This window comes from Mirounga leonina, unplaced genomic scaffold (assembly GCF_011800145.1).
Source record: "Mirounga leonina isolate KUSES-001 unplaced genomic scaffold, KU_Mleo_1.0 Mir_488, whole genome shotgun sequence".
Classification (NCBI taxonomy): domain Eukaryota; kingdom Metazoa; phylum Chordata; class Mammalia; order Carnivora; family Phocidae; genus Mirounga; species Mirounga leonina.
This window is the reverse complement of record NW_023270777.1, coordinates 9,266,057-9,282,906: the sequence shown is the minus strand read 5'-3', so window position 1 is coordinate 9,282,906 and position 16,850 is coordinate 9,266,057. Positions and strand designations below refer to the sequence as shown.

The window sequence follows — 16,850 nt, the reverse complement described above, 5'->3', positions numbered from 1 at the left end:
TTGATTCCAGTCTGCCTTTGGGCTGTGTCCTTGTGCATAGCCTACCTCCGGAAGCTCTGTACTACGCTCAGCCAAGCACCTGGACAGTGGCAGGCAGGGTCCCCATAGTGTGGCTCTTCACCCAGCCCGTCTTGGTGCCTTGCTGAGTTGGGCTCTCACCTACTGGTCAGTGGGCTAGAGGCTGGACAGGCCATGCTTCCCAGCTGTCTGCCGTTTGCCTGAGTGGTCTGGTCACCACTGGGCATCTAAATTTTCTTAGGTAAAAGAAAGGTTGGTCTCCAGTCTTCCTGGACCGGAAGCCTTTGTCTTGGTTCTAGGGCTTATTGTGCCTAGAAGGGATTTTCAGCTGGTAGGTCTTGAGTAGGGGGAAGAGAGGGTGAAAACCATTGTTCACACACTCCTTGGGAACCTCTAGTTTCTCCCTGTCTCCTAGCTGTCTTGCTGGGTGGTACTAGATCTGCTAAGAGTTGCAAGTCTAACCTCATTTTCATGGTCTCGGGTTGTTTAGGAGCCTTCCATGATAGGTTTTTGGGAGTGAGCCTGGTTACCCTTGATGACTTCTTTGGGGACTCCACCAGAAACTGAGAAAAAGGTCTTTAAAATCCTTTGAAGGGAAGTACTCTGACTTGGAACAATGCAGCCCTACCAAAGGTCTGGTAGTCTTAGCCTGGGTCAGGGGGATGGTGGGGGGTTTCTGGGTGCATGCCGTGTATGTGGGCATCTAGGACACTTGAAGGGTAGAGGGTGGCTGGTCCCCAGGGCAGGGCCTGGAATCCCCGGTGGAAGTGTGGGCTTAAATGGAGGCTGCGACTGGGAAGTGGTTCCTCGGACCCCCCAGGGCTTCACAGGGAGGAGAGGTAGACCACTTTCTAAGATGGGGACTAGGCTCTGGGAGTCTCTGGGGAGCTGGTCAGTGCCTCTACCCCAACCTCCTTCAGCCAGGTGTTAGGGTAGAAAAAAAGGATTCTATCAGGAAATACTGGGTTAGGTGTAGGGCCGAAACTACACTCCATTCCTGGGATAAGTTCTTACCCACATGAGCTCAAGCTTTCATCTCTATAAACAGACCACCCACAAATCTGGGGAGGCTGAGGGCTACTGCCCCTCAAGCCACGTAGGATTTCTCAGGACCCAAAAGGCAGATGAGATTGACAAGAGGGGGAAGTGGAGAGGACTGAAGGGAAGAATTACACAGCCCCCCTCCCAGTTGCTACAGTCTGGCTCCAGTGAGTGGGGCTGCCCAGGCCAATTTTGGGTGATCGCCTGAGGCCCCCAGTGGGGGCCCCCTCGCCTGCCTCAGTCCTCCTACCCCACCAGGACTCCCTGGTGAGGACCCCCACTTCTGTGTCATGTCTGAACTGCACCTACAGTCTCCCTGCCCTCATGGTCTTTGGCAGGATCCAGAGGGCCTCCCCCAGGGTCATCCTGGCCCACTGTGCCATCGCGGGCCTCCTCCCCACTGCCTGGGCCCTCGCCCAGCTCCAGGATGGTGGGTAGATGGCCCTGCTTCGGGGAGCGCTTGCGCAGGCTGAGCAGGAAGGGCTGGGGCAATGAAAAGATGTCCACATTGTTGCCCAGGTCGATCCACGTGACGTTGGGGAACTTGCTGGGGTCCTTGAGGGTGTCGGTGAGGTCACGCAGCAGGGCCCGCGTCAGCCGGTTGCCGTTGAGTGCTAGCGTGGTGAGGCGGGGCAGTGTGCTGAGCACGGGCAGCAACTGCAGGACCATGTCATCCGTGAGGCCCGTGAAGCCCAGCTCCACGCTATCCACCTGCTCCCCGCAGCGCTGCAGGTAGCTGGTCACCCGCTCCAGGTCCCGGGAGGTCAGCGGGATGCCTGACAGGTCCACGGTGTTGTCCGGAGGGCTCCCAGCCAGGAGAGCTTTGAGGCTGCGGGGGAGAAGCGACAAGCCAGGTTCAAGCAAGTGGGGCCGGCCTTCTGGACGCAGCAGTGGCCAGCACTGAACTCTGCTCTGCGGCTCCAGGGATGGGAGAAACCAAAGATCTCTGGTCCCCGGCACCACCTCGCATCTCAGCCTGGCTGGGCCCAGCTGCCCAGAGCTTGAGGGACCACGGGGGAAAGACCCAGAGGTTTCTGCAGTGACTAAGGGTACATTCTAGGGCTGTAGTGCCTGGGTTTGCATCTTAACTCTTCTTCCTACTCGCGTGAGCTCTAATCAGTTCCCTGACTTCTCTGTGCCTCACTTACTTACCTGAACAAGGGAGCTAATTGAGTACCGCAGAATTGTTAACAAGAGATAATGGATGCAGAGCATTTAGAACAGTGCCTTGTGTACGCGAGAATGATGAATGAATATTTGCTGATGACAGTATGAATCATCTAGACTGAGCTTCCTGCTTCCCCAAGAGCAGCACAAAGTCTCTTGAGGCCTGTGTTCCAAGACAGTCTTGCCCATCAGATGGGCAATCCTTAGGGAGAGCCCTTAGGGGAAGGTGCAGGGGCTCTGAGCCTGGGGGGGGCGGTAGCTGCTGACTCCTGGAGGCTCAGGGCTCTGCACCCCCTTCCACTCCCTGCCATCTGGTACTCCTTGCTCTTCTTCCTGGTCCATGCTCTGCGGCCAGAGCTGCCCATTTCCAGGTACCCCAGACAAGCCCTGGGGTCCTAACGGTGGGAGAGAGGAAGGTAGAGGGGGCTCACAGCCTGTTTCAAGAACACAGGTTAACGTTAGCAGCCCAAGGATCACGCCTTGGACTTCCTCTTGGCAAAACAACGTTAAGTCTCTATCCTCGAGATCTGAAGCTGGAAGGCTGCTTACAGCTTCCTCCTCTTGCCTCTCAGAGCGTGACCTCTAAGTGCTTGAAACATTGCGGGGCATTTGTTCAGGGTGACCGAAGGACTGGCTGTGGTCAGTGTCACTAATAAAGCAGACCCATTACACCTGGGAGATAGGTAGCGTGTGGTTAACGACCTGAGCCTGGGGTTTGAATTCAGCCCTGCCCCTTAGCAGCTGGGTGATCGTGGCCAGTCAAATGGCGACAGTAATAGCCCCTACCTCATTCACTCCTTCAGCAGGGGTTTTAAGCTCCCGCTGTGTGTCAGGCACTGTCCTAGGCACTGACTAGTGTGATGGGAAGCCTCCCGAGGGGAGTGAGGCTTTTGAAATGAAGAATGGACGAAGCCTGCAGGAGTGCTGGGGAGACTGAAGAGGAGGCTCCTGGATTCCAGCAGAGCTCACGTTTCTAGCTTTTCAACCCTAAAGAACTAGGTCACAGACTCCTCGTGGCATTCCAGGTCCCACGGGTCCTCCCGCTCTGCTCTGTCCCCATGTACAGCTCCTGACTTCAGCCCAGTTAGAGCCCCATCCTTGACTCACTCTCTTCCTTCACCTGGGGATGCATTCCAGGATCCAGCTCCTCTCCTGGCTTCGGGGTGGAAGAGTCCAGAAGGGAAAGAGGAACCAGAGCTCTTGTCAGTGAGGGAGGGCAGTCCTGTCCCTACCCAGTCTAGGGGAAGGACACCAGCCATTCTGCCCCATGGTCATGTACAAGAAAAGCAGGGGTGCTCCCTCCAGAAAGCCTAACGTCCTAGGCTCCCCTTTACTTGCTTCCAACGGTGCTAGCTGTCTCCGCCCACAGGTTCTGTGTCCCATGTGCCCCCAAACCCCCAATCTTCTTCAGGGGGCCATAAAAACCCTTGAGGCTTCTCACTGCTGCGTGGCCCAGGGGCATGGCTGGGGTCTGGGTCAACCTAGGAGATATCCAGGAGAAATAGGGGATCCAGTGGGAGTGCCCACATTTGGCACACCAGGAATTAGAAGGCCTCATGTCTTCCTCCCCACCCACCCCTTCTGAATGGGCCCAGACTCCCCGGTTCCCAACCCACAGACCAGGGAGGGCCCCACCGGCAGCTCCCCTCATGGCTCATGCCCACCCGGAATGCCCTCCTGGCTCCTCTCTCCACCCAACCCCGAACTCTCCTTCAATCTCATCTCCTTCAGGCACCTTCCAAGGCAACCCCCCTGGCTCTAGCTCCTCCATTCACCCCTGGGAGGGAGTGCTGTGTAGCCCAGCCTGGCATGGATTCGCTCTGGGCTGCCCTTCTAGAAGGAGGCCGGGCGGGGGCAGGGAAGATCCGGCTCAGGTGACTGAGACTCACCAGGCCTGTGGCTTCCTCTTCACCAGCCCCCGGTGCCGCCTCCACTGGGAGTGGGGGCTCAGGTGGTAGGTCAGCTGCCGGCATAGCTTCTCCATGGCGCCCAGCGCATCGCCTTCCTGCAGAGACAACCACAGGCAGGAGGCCCCTGAGTCACTGGAACGGGCCGGGGAGACCAGGCGCTCCCCTCCAGCTTCCTGTCTCCATGGGATGAGCATGGCACCCCCAGGCTGAGCTGGGGGACGTTTGCTCTGCTGGCTCCCGCTGGGCCCCCTTAGCAGAAAGCAGTTGCTTGCAAATTGATCTGCACAATGGCTCTCCCTGGTTTCTGCGAATTAGTTGCTATCGTGGCAAAATTGAGATTGATCTAAAACTCTACATTCACAATCTGACAGTTGACCAGAGCTGAGTGCTGGCTGATCCCTGATCCAATATTCATCATGGTCCCTGCCTCTCCCCAGTGGCCAGGGCCGTTCTGCTCACTCGTTTGCTCAACAAAGGTTTACTGAGCACCTACTAGGTGCCAGGCAATTGTTCTAGGCAAGAAGAAGAAAGGGAAATATTTTTATGATGTCACAAGTGGGAAAATAAACAAGTGAGGAGTCCAGGTCTTTTCCAGCACAGTTCATTCATCTACTGTAATCTGTCTGGCCCATCAGCATTTTTTTCAATTTATTTTTTAAAATATTTTATTCATTTATTTGAGAGAAAGAGCGTGTGAGCGAGAGAGCAGCAGAGGGAGAGGGAGAAGCAGACTCCCCACTGAGTCGGGAGCCCGATATGGGGCTCGATCCCAGGACCCTGAGATCATGACCTGAGCTGAAGGCAGCCGTTTAACCAACTGAGCCACCCAGGCGCCCCAACATTTTTTTTTTTTTAATAAGCTCTACACCCGATGTGGGGCTTGAACTCATGACTCCGAGAACAAGAGTCGCATGCTCTACCGACTGAGCCAGGCGCTGCAGGCCCGTCAGCTTTTGCGTTTGAAACCCTGGGCATTATGTCCTCAATTGTGTCCCACCCAAGTTCTTAAATTTAAGTCCTCAACCCAGGTATCTCGGACTGTGACTATATGTGGAAATAGGGCCTCTAGAGAGCAATTCAGTTAAAATGAGGTCATTTGGGGTGGGCCCCAATCCAAAATGACTGGTGTCCTCATGAAAAGAGATTAGGTCACAGACACGCATAGAGACCATGTGAGGACCCTGGAGAAGCCAAGGAGAGGACTCAAAAGCAACCAACCCTGCCAACACCTTGATCTTGGACCTCCAGCCTTCACAGCTATGAGAAAATAAATTTCTGTTGTTTAAGTGGTATTTTGTTATGGAGGCCCTGACAAACTTACGTTGGGTTAATGTGTGCAGCAGAGAGATGCTAGAGACTCCATCTCCATCCCAAGGGAAGTCAACTCAATAGACAGTCACCAAGCCCTGGGGGAGGGGGGTGCCAAGAGCGTGTGAAGTTCAACCACAAGCTCACGTCCAGTGCCTGGCACACAGTGAGCACTCAATAAAGGTCAGCTTGACGGTTGTTACCATCATCACTCTGCTAATGGAGACTCAGCATATTAAGTACTTAAGAGCAGGGACTCGGAGACAAACCATGTGGATATGAACCCTTGCTTTGCTACCTCCTCTGTGACCTTGGGCAAGTCACTTGACCTTCAATCCTCCTCCGTGAAGGGATAACAGAACCCAACTCACGGGGCATTTTGTGAGAATGCAATGAGTCACTATTTGCAGAGGCCTGTGACTGTCGCTCAGCTCACAGCAAGCTCTGCAGGAATGCTCACTACCTCAGTAACTAGAAGAGCAACAAAGACATGCAAAACTCTGGCAGGGTAAAGGGGATGACTCCTCCCCGCAAGGCTCACCTGTGAGTTGGGGTTTTCAGGGCGGATGGGTTCGTGATTTTTGCATGGAGAGAAGAAACAAGAGGCATCCCCGAGTGAGGAGGAAATGTGTGCAAAGGTTTGGGTGTTGGGGGTGTTACAGGAGCAGGGGACAATCTGGGGTCTGGTCACTTCTCGCCACCTCCACGGCTACCACGTTGGTCCAAGCCACTGTCATCTGTCACCTGGATTGCTGCACACGGACCTTACGCTAGGACTTCATGGAATTCCCACAACACCCCAGAGCTGAACTGCTTTCATTAGCCCCATTTTACAGAGGAGGAAACTGAGGCATAGAGAGCAGGGCTGGAGCTGTTGGCAAGGCAAGAGAAGAAGACCCTGAGGACGGGAGACGAGAGGGAGAAGAGGTAGGAAAAGGGGGTGTTGAGGATCCGAAGAGGTGAAGCATCTGAGCAGGGATCCAGGGGACAGAGGCTCAAGACGGAATAGAATCGGTGTAGAGAGCACCTCTGGTCTCTGGTTCTCCCAGGACCTCACTTCCTCCTGCCCTGGCCTGCCTGTCTGATAAATGTCACCTGTCGCTTCAGGCGATTACACTCGCATTCCCTGGGTTGCCATGTTCTGATTCTAGAGCTTAGTTTCTTGCTGAGCCTCCTCGTACGGGTGTGTGAGATGGGAAGCAGGAAAAGCAGACAAGGGCTCAATGGAGGAAGAAGAGCAGGATCACGTTTGCATTTTGGGACTGTCCCTCCGACAGAGAGTGGTTCAGGGCCAGTCCCATCTGCTTTGTGTGGTTTGGGGCACCCCTGCCAGGCCTGCAGAAAGCCCCGAAAGTGATGGGGGCCCGCACACTGGACTGACAGTGCGCGGGATGGAGAGGGTGTGGGCAGGGCGGGGATAAGGAAGGATCCAGGCTTTGGGCTTGGGACCTGGGTAGAAGGCGAGGGGCTTCGGGAGAGAAGGGGATGAAAAGGCAGGACAGGGGAATGCGCGGCTCACTTGGAACCACGTGGAGTTTGAGGGGCCTAGGGACCCCTCCCGGGAGATGCAATTGGATTTATGAGGCTGGGGCTCAAGACACATTCACCAGCCTCTGATCTACCCCCTGGCCGTGGAATGAGCTGACGGGGAAAGGGGAGGACACACCGGACCTGAAGGGATGGACAAGGCACAGTGTAGCCAAGGGCACCAAGGAGAAGAAGGGCTGGCGGGACTCCAGTGAGGAGGCCTTGGCCAGAAGAGGCTCAGGGAGGGGCGGTCATGGGGGGGCCCGGTGAAGGCCAACTCTGGAGGCCAAAGGGAGGATGGGAGGTAACAGTAGAGATGGCCCATTGAGAGCTTCTTCACTTGGGGCCCTTGCACCCTGGAATCACCAAGGAGCTTTTAAAAACCCTGCCTGGGCCACCCCCAGCATGGGTGGGCATCTTGCACGCAGGGATTTTTTTTTAAAAGGCTCTACGCATGATTCCTGTGGCGCCAAGTTGGAGAAACACCAGTTCAAAAGCTTGAGAGACAAGAAGCCCGAGGGAGGGAGAGGTGGGACTGGGTGGTCGGCCCAGCTTCACTCCTGGGACCACCCCGGGGCCAGAACATCGCCACTCTCCCACGGCACCTGCTCCAACTCAGCTTCGGCTGCTCGTTCAGCCACTTCCGGGGGGCGGCGGGCGTGGGGGCGGGGGTGTCATCCTCTGGGCCTGGGCTGTGAAGAGAGAAACAAAGAGAGGAAAAGGCGGCAAAGCAGCCGCCGCAGTGCGCCGGCACTGCCACAAGGGGGCAGCTATGTGCAGGGCGCCGCAATGGGTTGACCGCGCACGGCCGTTCCCCGCCTGGGAGACTGAGCAAGCCTGTTTCCTCACCAACAAGGACAACAGATACGGTCACCTCACGGGCGATTTGAGACGCAACGTGAGCTCGTGTCCTCACAGAAGTGAGAGCTCCCTTCTGTTCGTCTGGGCTACGTGAACAACAGCTACCGTTTACTGCGCCTCTGCTCTGTTAGGCGTCGCCCCTGCGCTTCCTGCACGAGCTCTTCACAATCCCGTAACTCGCAACGATCCTATGAAACGGGCGCTACCATTACCCCCACTTTACAAATGAGGGAACGGAGGCACAAAGAAGCTGACTACACTGGCAAGCCCCACAGCTTGTGAGATGGAATCAGGACGCAAAAGCCCGGCTCCGAGGCTGGCATCCTTCCCAACCTGCCATCCCGCCCTGCGCTGCCCTCCCGGGGATAAATCTTTGGCCTAGGTGGGTTCGAGGGGTTTCTATCATTTGCAAGCCCATCGAATCCCCCCCCACACCCCCGCAACTCCGTGGAGTTTTCGAAGCCCCCTCCAGGTCTCCCTCCCACGGAGAAGAGGACAAAGCAGGACTGGCTCAGAGCTGGAGAAGGGGGGCGGGGAGGCAGGGGCTGGAAGGGGAGGGAGGCTCAAAGTGGTGAGGCCCAGCAGCCCCTTTGTGCAACCAGACCCCATGCCAAGCTGCAGCTGATTGGCCCAGAAGCGGGCACTGGCAGAGCGCAGCCAACCAGCCCTTTCCTGGCGACGAGACACACCCCCGTCCGCTCCCAGGGCTGGACGCCGCCCCGAGTAGACTCAGAGCCCCGAGAATGGAGAGGGAGGTCCGGGGGAGCCGAGAGGAGGGATGGAGAGATGCCTGCCCTGCGTTTCTTCTGTCCTTGTGGCCCCTCCTTCCAAGCTTGGCTGCCTTTGGGCCCCATGGGGCCCCTGGGTATCAGGATAAATTCTCTTCCTAGCTTGACGCGCAACAGAACCCTCACCCACACCCGAGGCTCAAAGGCGGTTTGTGGAATCAATTCTGCCGCTCTTCCTGCCACCCATGGAAAAGGAAGAAGGAAGGAGAGGGGCATGATGCAAGTCTGGGGTGGTTGGGCATCGCAGGGTGGAGCGAGGGGCCCGCAGCACTGGGCACCCCCCCCCCCGGCCCCGCCTCTGCCCAGGGCCCTGGAGAGGACCCTGAGGGACTCTCACTGACTTATCAGGAAAGATGCTCAAGGCAGACTGCAGTCCCACAAGCACCCGGACCCTGCTCCACCTCTCACCTGTCAGATGGTGACTCCCACCTGCCATCTTGGCTTCCCCAGGCCCCTTTGTACGCTTCCCCCAGACCCCAAACAAGCACAGCCCGCCACTACTGGGAGCCCAAAGGCTTCCCTCACTCATTCATAAATTCATTCATCAGATATTGACTGTCCTTCCTCCTACAAGCTGGATGCTCCTCCAGATATGGGGAGACTTGCTGGGCTTTGCCTTTACTCCCTACCCTGAGTCCATTCTCTGCTCTTCTCGGTGCCTGGAAGGCTGAACTCTATAGACAGCACCGCCGGCCCTCCTGCCCCGGCTTCCAGTTGGGCTCAGCTAATGAGAGTGATTGGAGTGAGATCCGAGGGCAGGAGGAAAGATCCTTCCCATTCTCACCCTCTCGGCTTTAGCCTGTGGTGTGGCAGCCAGCCTCCGAGACGGCCCCCACGGATCCTGGCCTCCTGTCATTGCTCCCTCCCGTAGTCTGCTGCACTGCATCAGGGTTGATCTGGGTGATGCATAGAATGTGGCGAGGTCATAAAAGACACTGTGGTGTCTGCCTGCCTCTTTTCTTGGATCACCTGCTCTGGGATAAGCCAGCTACCCATCGTGGGAAAAGCTCAAGCGGTCCTATGGAGAGACCCACATGGCAAGAAACTGGGGCCTCCTGTCAGCAGCCAAGGAATGGGCCAGCCCGGAAGGGGGCCTGCCACTCTCTGCCAAGCCTGTAGATCCCTGTAGCCCTGGCCACTGTCTTGAGGGACCCTAAGCTAGAACTACCTAGTCACGCTACAGAGACTGCACAGGGATAAATGTCGACTGTTTTAAGCCGCCGAGTTCTGGGGTCATTTGCTACACACAATAAAAAATACAGCACGATTCTGGAAAAGGTGTTCTCGGCTCTGATCACGGCTCCGGTCATGGCTTGTACCCATGGCCTCTTTCTGATAACAGCTTCCTACTGCTGCTAGTTTTTGGGGTGTCTCAGTATCCCCCGTTGGCTTCCTTCCCCCTGCCCACAACCCTGGAAATAGTCCCATTATTAAACTCCCGAAAATTCACAATGGAATGTGCTGGCCCGCTTCCCGCCAGGGCCCTGCCTGATGCAAGATGTAACTACGAGCAACACAGATGTCATCTCCTGTCCCTTTGGCAATACTGCTGTTCGCCTGGGGGAAGGCAGACAATATGCCAGCTGACAAATAAATAAGCCAGATGACTTGGGAGACCAGTGAGTGAAATGAAGCCGTCAACAGGGCGCGGGCTGATGGGGGGGAGCTATGTCAATGAGGCTGGTCACAGAAGGTTCTGGAGAGGCGACCGTGAGGCTGAGCCTGAATGGAGGAGCCGGGGAGCCCAGGCAGAGGTGGCAGCAAGGTCCCTGGAGGTAGGAGAGGACCTGGATGCTCCAGGAACCGAGAGGAGGCCCACGGGGCCAGAGCCGAGTGAACAGAGCGGAGAGGATGAGACAGGAGATTCAGGCGGGGCCACGAACGGGGTTTGGGTTTTAGTGAAAGTACGACACCACCCCAACATGGAAGGCTTCTCAGCGAGGTACTTAGGTGATCCAATTTCCCTTGCAGATTGCTCCCTGGCTGCTCCCGGAGCAGAGGGCCGGGAGGCATGGTGGGATGTGCGGGGCTGGCGCTGGGGCCCAGGGAAGGAAGGGGTCTCTGAACTTTCCCGCTACATGATCTGTGCTGATGGTGGGATGAGTTTTGGGTGGGGGAGGGGTGGCGAATCAGGGACACCCAGGCAGAGATGTCCAAGAGGTGGGTGACTTTTGAGCTGGAAGCTGGGCTGTGGATGGATCACACACAGTCATGGGAGGGATGGGGTTTTGCCTGTCCCCTCCTTCTCGGGGCACACACAGACCCACCGCCTTCTAGGGCCTAGGCCCATGTCCAGCTGGGACACAGGAGGGGACTTTGGGTAGGCTGGGACTCATTTGAGGGGGTCATCTTGCTGGTGGAGTTATTGGTCCGGTGGATGCTTCACCGAGATTGGACGAGGAAGGGCTATTTCCTTTGTCTCATGTCTCCACTGAGGGCGATGGCCCCTCATGGCTGATGGTCTTGACATCTCTGATCTGAAGTTCTCAGATGAAAGAGCTAAGAACAGGAAGTCCTGGCCAGCCCCGAGCCAGCTCAGGTTTTGGGGATGGTGCAATCAGGGGCTGTCCTTATTCCCAGCTCCGGGGCCCCAGAACCAGGACCTCCCACCCTGGCCTCAACCACAACCAGGACAGTCCTTCCAAAGGGCCTCCCCTGCCTCATGGCCTTGGGTATGGCTAAGGGGAACCAGCCAGGCCCCGAGGCCTCCGACAGGGCTGACACCCCTGGCTGGCTCTGGAAATCGGGAAATCAGAGGCCGGCCCCTCGTTCTCCAAGACTCTGAGCCCACTCCCTGCCTCAGTGTCCCACCACGGACCTGCTGGGTCTGAGCAACCTGCTTGGCCCACGGTGGGTGCTCACTGACTAGGTACAGCTTAGCGTCTGTGTATAGGGTGCTCAGCTGTGCCAGGAACATTCTCCTGAATCAGTTCACTGAACTCTCCAAAGGGCTCTCCAGGAGAGGGTATTGTCATTCGCCTTTGGAGTTGAGGAAAACACAGTTCAGCTAATGAAGAGGCCTGAGAAAGCTACACCCAGGCAGGGGACCCAATGTTTGTGTCCCCCACCCCCCAACTCATAGGTTGAACCCCATCTCAGGGTGATGGTGTCTGGAGGTGGGGCGTTTAGGGGGGAAAGTAGGATTAGATGAGGTCATGAGGGTTATAAGAAGCCAGAGAGCTAGCTGGCTTGTTTTCTACCATCGTGAGGCCACAACGAGAAGGTAGCCATCTGCAAACTGGGAAGAGGGCTCTCGTCAGAACTGGACCTTACTGGCTGGCACCCTGATCTTGGACTTCCAGCTTCCAGAACTGTGAGCAACACAATTCTGTTGCTTCTAAGCCACCCAGTCAGGGGTAACGTGTGGTAGCAGCCTGAGCTCAGATCCCCCAGGTACGGCCCCTGTAGTCTCCACCCAGACGGGAGGGGATGGATCTCAGCCCAGAACCCCTTGGGCCACCTGTCCTTCCCGTGTCCTGTGGTTTGGCATGGGCAGTTACCCACTTGCAGGCCCTTCCTATGTGGAGGGAGGCAGGCCGCCCTCCTCCTCCAGCCCAGATGCAGCCCCACAAGCCCCACCCCCGCCAAGAGCACTGGGAGCACAGGGGTCCAGCGCCCGAGCACCAGCCTGCACTCTGCCCGGAACTGGGCCCCAAATCACACCTGCGGTGTACCCATTAGCAGATTGCTTCATTACCTGACTTTGGTCTTCCTCAACTCTAAAATGGGCATAAAAATAACATCTCTCGGGCGCCTGGGTGGCTCAGTCAGTTAAGCGACTGCCTTCGGCTCAGGTCATGATCCTGGAGTCCCGGGATCGAGTCCCGCATCGGGCTCCCTGCTCGGCAGGGGGTCTGCTTCTCCCTCTGCCCTCTTCCCTCTCGTGGTCTCTGTCTCTCATTCCCTCTCTCTCAAATAAATAAATAAAAATCTTTAAAAAAAATAAAATAAAATAACATCTCTCCAATTGAGCTGCTTCAAGTGCCCTGCGATCTGTCACCCGGTCACCCGTGGGCATGTGAATTCATGTTCCAGAAAAGGCAGAGAGGTCTGGCACCTGCTAGGCCTCGGACAGACCCTACTCGCAGCTTCCCCGGGCTGAGCCAGATAGAATCGGAATGAGAAGTGAAGGTGATTCCAGGCCCAGCTGGTTTCCTGGCGGCTCCTGGCACCAGCCCCTCTTCCCCAGGCTTTGAGGCTCCCAGTCTGCCAACCCTCATTACCCGCTTTTTCTTACCATCCCATATTTGAGCCCCACATCCCTGCCTTCTGCTGCATCCCACCACCAGCCCCAACCCACCCCCACACCTGCCCCAGACTGGCTCCCAGCCCTTCAGAGCTCGCTCCTCACCTCAGAGTCTTGGCCCCAGACAGCCCCAGGAGCCAGAGAGAAGGCCCTAGACAAAGGCCCGGATGGAGGCTCAGCTCCAGAGCAATGTTGTAGTGTCTGGCCAAGGGAAGGGTGGGGTTGACCACCACCTCCTCCCTCTTATCCTCAATCCTACTCTGGAAGCAGAAGCTTCCCTCAGGCAGTCCTGGGTCCTGCTCTGGCTTCCTGGAAGCCTTTCTTTTGGAAGCTGCTGGAAATTGAGGATGGGAGAGAAACATTCCAGAGTGGAGCTGCCCTGTCCCTCACTGGCCCTCCCCTTCCCTGCCGGGGTCACGATGGGCAGCTCTGGCTAAGCTGGCCCAGCACCCCGCGAGGAAGAGGGGCAGGCCCTTCCATCCAGAAGCTGGCTAAGCAGCACCTGCCCGCGGAGCTTTTCCTTCTCTGCTCTGGAAGCCAGGCAGATGTGGGCATGAGCAAAGCGTAAAATGACATTCAGCCTCAGAGAGGAAGGCCATTGGGAGTGCTGGGGACTGAGGCATCCTGGAGAGCACCACGCGGGGTCACTGCTGGATTTACATGGCACCTTTGTGCAAGTAAGAAAAAGTCCACCTCTGGATGGACACAGCCTTGCACCGGTGCCTGTAACTTGGTGGCAGAGAGAGGGTTGGATCGGACCTGTCTCCTGCCACCTCGGCGTCTGCCTGTCTTTGTGCAGGGTGCAAGACACACAACTGTACATCGCGGTCCTGGCCCCGCATCACGGGGGTGGTTACTCAGCTCCAGTGCTATAGAAATGGGGGATGCATGCTGCTGGAGCGTCCCATTGTTCGAGGGCAGCTGAATATGGAGAAATGTGTGAAACAGTCTGAGTTTTAAATGTTGGCAATGAGTCCAGATTTAATACCCCCGGGGGCCAAACACAACCTGGGCTGAGAGTGGCATGTGCAGCCCCCACCAGTGGATGCTGGGCCTTACTTAGGACAGGGCGGGCACCTCAGGCCCTGCTGGCCTGTCGTCCTTGGGCCCCGGGCAGTACCGACCAGCCCTCCCTGGACACTGAGCTGCTCTGACCAGAAAGGCGCCCGCCTCACACCCCCAGAGGTGGCCGGCTCAGGCCCAGCTGCCCTACCGGCTTGGGGCAGTGGATGTAGCGGGCCAGGCTGATGATGAGGTCGTGTGTGATGGGGTCCACCAGGTTCCGGAAGCTGGCGTAGCGGTACAGAACGTCGTCCAGAGAGGTCGACTCCATGCCCAGGTCCTGCAAGAGTGAAGGACGCCCAGAGGTCAGGGGCGGCCCGGCCCTACGTTGAGTCCCACCCAACATGCCCAGAACAGCCCCCTGGAGGTGACTTAGGGCTCCCCCCCCCACCAACACCCTGGCCAGGGAGGAGACCCTCCTTCAAGAAGTTTTCCCAGCTGCAAGAAAGCATCTCAGAACCTCCTCCAGAGGGCCAGGAAAACTCCTGTAGAGATGGCCTTCCCAGTGCATGCATGTCTCCCAAGCCCTCCAACCTCTGGACGAAGACCTCCCCCCCAACCCAGGACGAAGCCAAAGGTGGGCTGGTCATGGTACTTTCCACGTAGAGCAAACCTTGGAAATGGCATGCGTCGTGACCCCCCCTGCTCTCTGATAGGGTCCTATGTACTGATACTTGTTTTTTTCATGCTTCTGAGGTCATTTTTACTGCTTCTTATGTAGATGACCCAACCTCAGTGTTCCTTTGCCTTGGAGGGGGTGGGGGTTCTGGATTGTGGTTTTGAAAGGAAAAGTGGCCAGGCATCCAGAAGAAAACCCCAGGGCTCCTTCAGAAAGGATATCAAGTAGGAGGGAGGAGAGGGACTCTGGGGGAAAGGGGCCCTGGGTGGGGTGGGGGCAGAGGTTCCCCAAACCTGAGGAGGGACAAGGGTTTGGGGGGCACCACACACTGAGAGCCCCCGCTGGGAGCCTCTGCAGACATCCTTGCCCACCAGCAAAGGACCCCACGGACTTGGCCAAGAATAGTCACCAGTGTGGATTAGGACCCACCAGTGTGGATTAGGGGCCCTGCTCCAAATGTTCTGGACTGTATAAGACCCCCAAGATTCCTGCACAACCCCAGGGAAAGAGCAGGCTCCCCAAACATGACTAAAGCTTGAATTCCCCACCAGTCAAGCTGAAACAGCATTAATCGCTTTAGAGAAGCAAAGAAACATGGTTTTCTACCCTAGAGGGTTAGAATAAACTTTATGCCCTCTAGATGTGAAAGAACATGGGTAAACACCGTGACTTTTCTCAGACACCTCTCCCCAGTTCCTGTTGTCCTTGGTGCCTTGCCCAGACCAGACCGTGATGGCAGGAATGATGGCATTCCTGCCCCCTGCCCACCCTGAGGACCAAGGGGGCCACTCAGGGTGGACAGGGAAAGCAAGGAGACCCACTTTTGCTGCCCTCACCCTCCAGACCCCTAGGCCCCCAAGCCGCATGCGGAGCTACCCCAGAAGAGGAAGCCTCACAGGCTGGGTGGCCAGAGTCCAGCACCGTGGGGACAGGAAATATGTGGCTGATGGGTGAGTTCCAGCAGGGGTTCCCTCCCTGCCATGTCGGTGGGGGATCTTGAACTTTTCCAAACACCTTCCCTGGGTGATTCTTAGAAATCCCTGTTAAGGCAAGTAGGCTGGGCATCATGATTCCCAATTTACAGATGGAGAAACTAAGGCCCAGGATTTCAGGAATGGAATGTACAACATGATGACTATAGTTAACACTGCGGTGTAGGAGATTCGAAAGATGCTAAGAGAGTACACAGCCTAAAAGTTCTCATGGCAAAGAAAAGAACATGTTTTTTTCTCTTTTTTTCTCCCCCTAACTATACGAGGTGAAGATGTTAACTTACTGTGGTCATCGTTTCATAGCGTATGTAATTTAATCATTATGCTGTGCACCTTAAACTTATACAGTGCTCTAACTCAGTTATATCCCAGTAACAATGAAAGAGAAAAAATCACATATGATACAGATGTTTTTTATTTTATTTTTTTTTAAAGATTTTATTTATTTATTTGACAGAGAGATAGAGAGAGAGCACAAGTAGGCAGAGAGGCAGGCAGAGGGAGAGGGAGAGGCAGGCTCCCCGCTGAGCAGGGAGCCCGACACGGGGCTTGATCCCAGGACTTTGGGATCATGACCTGAGCCGAAGGCAGATGCTTCACCGACTGGGCCACCCAGGCGCCCCAATAAAGATGTTTTATTTTATTTTATTTTTTAAAGATTTTATTTATTTATTTGAGAGAGAATGAGAGCGAGAGAGAGCACATGAGATGGGGGAGGGTCAGAGAGAGAAGCAGATTCCCTGCTGAGCAGGGAGCCTGACGCGGGACTCGATCCCGGGATTCCAGGATCATGACCCAAGCCGAAGGCAGTCGCCCAACCAACTGAGCCACCCAGGCGCCCATCCAATAAAGATGTTTTAAACAAGAATTTCAGGAATGGTGGGGGTGGGCCTATGCCTCAGCCAGGGGCCCATTTTGGGATTGCTCTGCCTATTTACCACGGGAGTGAGTTGGGCAGGAGCGGGGCTGGAGGGTGGAGGTGCTGCCCTGAGGTTTGGTGGCTGACATTTCTAAGGGCAAAGAAAGAAAGGGTCTTTGCTGGGGTAATCTGGAGGGGACTGGGCCTCAGACTTGCTGAACCTGCCCTCCGGCCGGGTCCTACCCACCACCACGGTAAGGACACTTTGCTCCCTCCTTGTTAGAAAGGAACGGACACCAGTCTTGGGGGTCTTGTTTTCCATTCACCAGAAAGGACCCTCAGAGGCAAGAAGCCCTGTGTCGGGTTCTCTGGCTGCCGAAATAATTTCCTGGGGACCTAGATGCAGGGGCTCGAGGTCTGGTGTGGATGCTGCCAAAGGGAGGCTTGCCAGA

At 56.3% G+C, this 16,850-nt stretch overlaps 1 protein-coding gene across 1 annotated transcript in view; it reads right to left on the bottom strand.

Annotated features, from left to right (window-relative positions):
• Positions 1–550: 550 nt before the first annotated feature.
• LRRC75A (leucine rich repeat containing 75A) overlaps positions 551–16,850 on the bottom strand; it is a 43,848-nt gene continuing 27,548 nt past the window's right edge. The window contains exons 2-4 of the mRNA XM_034989662.1: positions 14,080–14,208; positions 4,116–4,231; positions 551–1,888 (exon numbers count right to left, since the gene is read on the bottom strand). Coding sequence (XP_034845553.1) covers positions 1,348–1,888; positions 4,116–4,231; positions 14,080–14,208 — 786 coding nt within the window. The 3' untranslated portion in view covers positions 551–1,347. The remainder of the gene's footprint in view (positions 1,889–4,115; positions 4,232–14,079; positions 14,209–16,850) is intronic.